We start from the raw sequence: 913 nt of genomic DNA on the forward strand, positions 1-913 counted from the left end.
TTACCACAACAAGTAGGAGGAGTGTTTAACCCGATTAGTGTAATTCCAATTAATTACAGGAAGGACAATATTTAAGAGAGGGGGAGGACAAAGTGTTTAACAGGATTAGTGTCATAAAGACTAAATACCACATAAGAAGTCTTTAAGGCGGTCGCAAAGAAGGAAGTGTTTCCCACAATTAGTGTTATTTCAAATCTTCCAATAACAAAGAATAATGAGTCCGAAAAAAGAACAAGAAAAAAAGTCTCCCAAGAAACCCACAACTCCAAAGAATTCTCCAACGAACCAACATTCCCAGAAACTCACGGAGGAAGATTTAAGCCGTATGGTTTGGATTCAAGTATCAGAAGAAGGATTCGACTCAGACGACCGATACTTACCGCCGTATACCATGTGCCTGGATCTAGAAAACCGAAGAAGAGTATCAGCAATACCAACAGGGGACCTCATATTCCCAAAGAATTTTATTGAAAATAATTATCAGAAGAAAAGTGAAACGGAGAAAACTAAAGAATCAATCCCTTCCGTTCAAGCCAAGGATTTGCCAAAGAGTGGTTGATGCCCCTAAGAGAAAACAGAATCTCTCCCCCGAGTAATATTGTTCCAAAAGATTACAAGGGGGATTTTGAAAGAATGCAAAAGAGGAGGACATGTATTCGACTCTTAACTTTATTCTAGGAATATAAAAAACAGGCATTAAATAAACTAAGAGGAAGATGGAGGATGGAATTTATCTTGTTGCATATTTTCTTCACATCATACCCCAAATCCACTCTTGGAAGTTAGCTGATCATTCATGTCCTAAGAAGAGGGGCAATAAGAAGGAATATGCCGTTTCAATTCTTACAGTTGGTCATTCATATTATTATGGAATGATACCGTAAATTTGTACATTATAGTGATCATTTTTTAG

General features: G+C 37.1%; 1 protein-coding gene across 1 annotated transcript; it reads left to right on the forward strand.

Annotated features, from left to right (window-relative positions):
* Window positions 1–214: 214 nt before the first annotated feature.
* Window positions 215–559, forward strand: C922_05667 (hypothetical protein; the record flags this gene model as incomplete). Its single annotated transcript, XM_008821238.1, has 1 exon — window positions 215–559. The coding sequence occupies one exon, from the start codon at window positions 215–217 to the stop codon at window positions 557–559; it is 345 nt and encodes a 114-aa protein (XP_008819460.1).
* Between the last annotated feature and the right edge of the window lie 354 nt (window positions 560–913).

The sequence above is a fragment of the Plasmodium inui genome (assembly GCF_000524495.1).
Source record: "Plasmodium inui San Antonio 1 unplaced genomic scaffold supercont1.128, whole genome shotgun sequence".
Taxonomy (NCBI): domain Eukaryota; phylum Apicomplexa; class Aconoidasida; order Haemosporida; family Plasmodiidae; genus Plasmodium; species Plasmodium inui.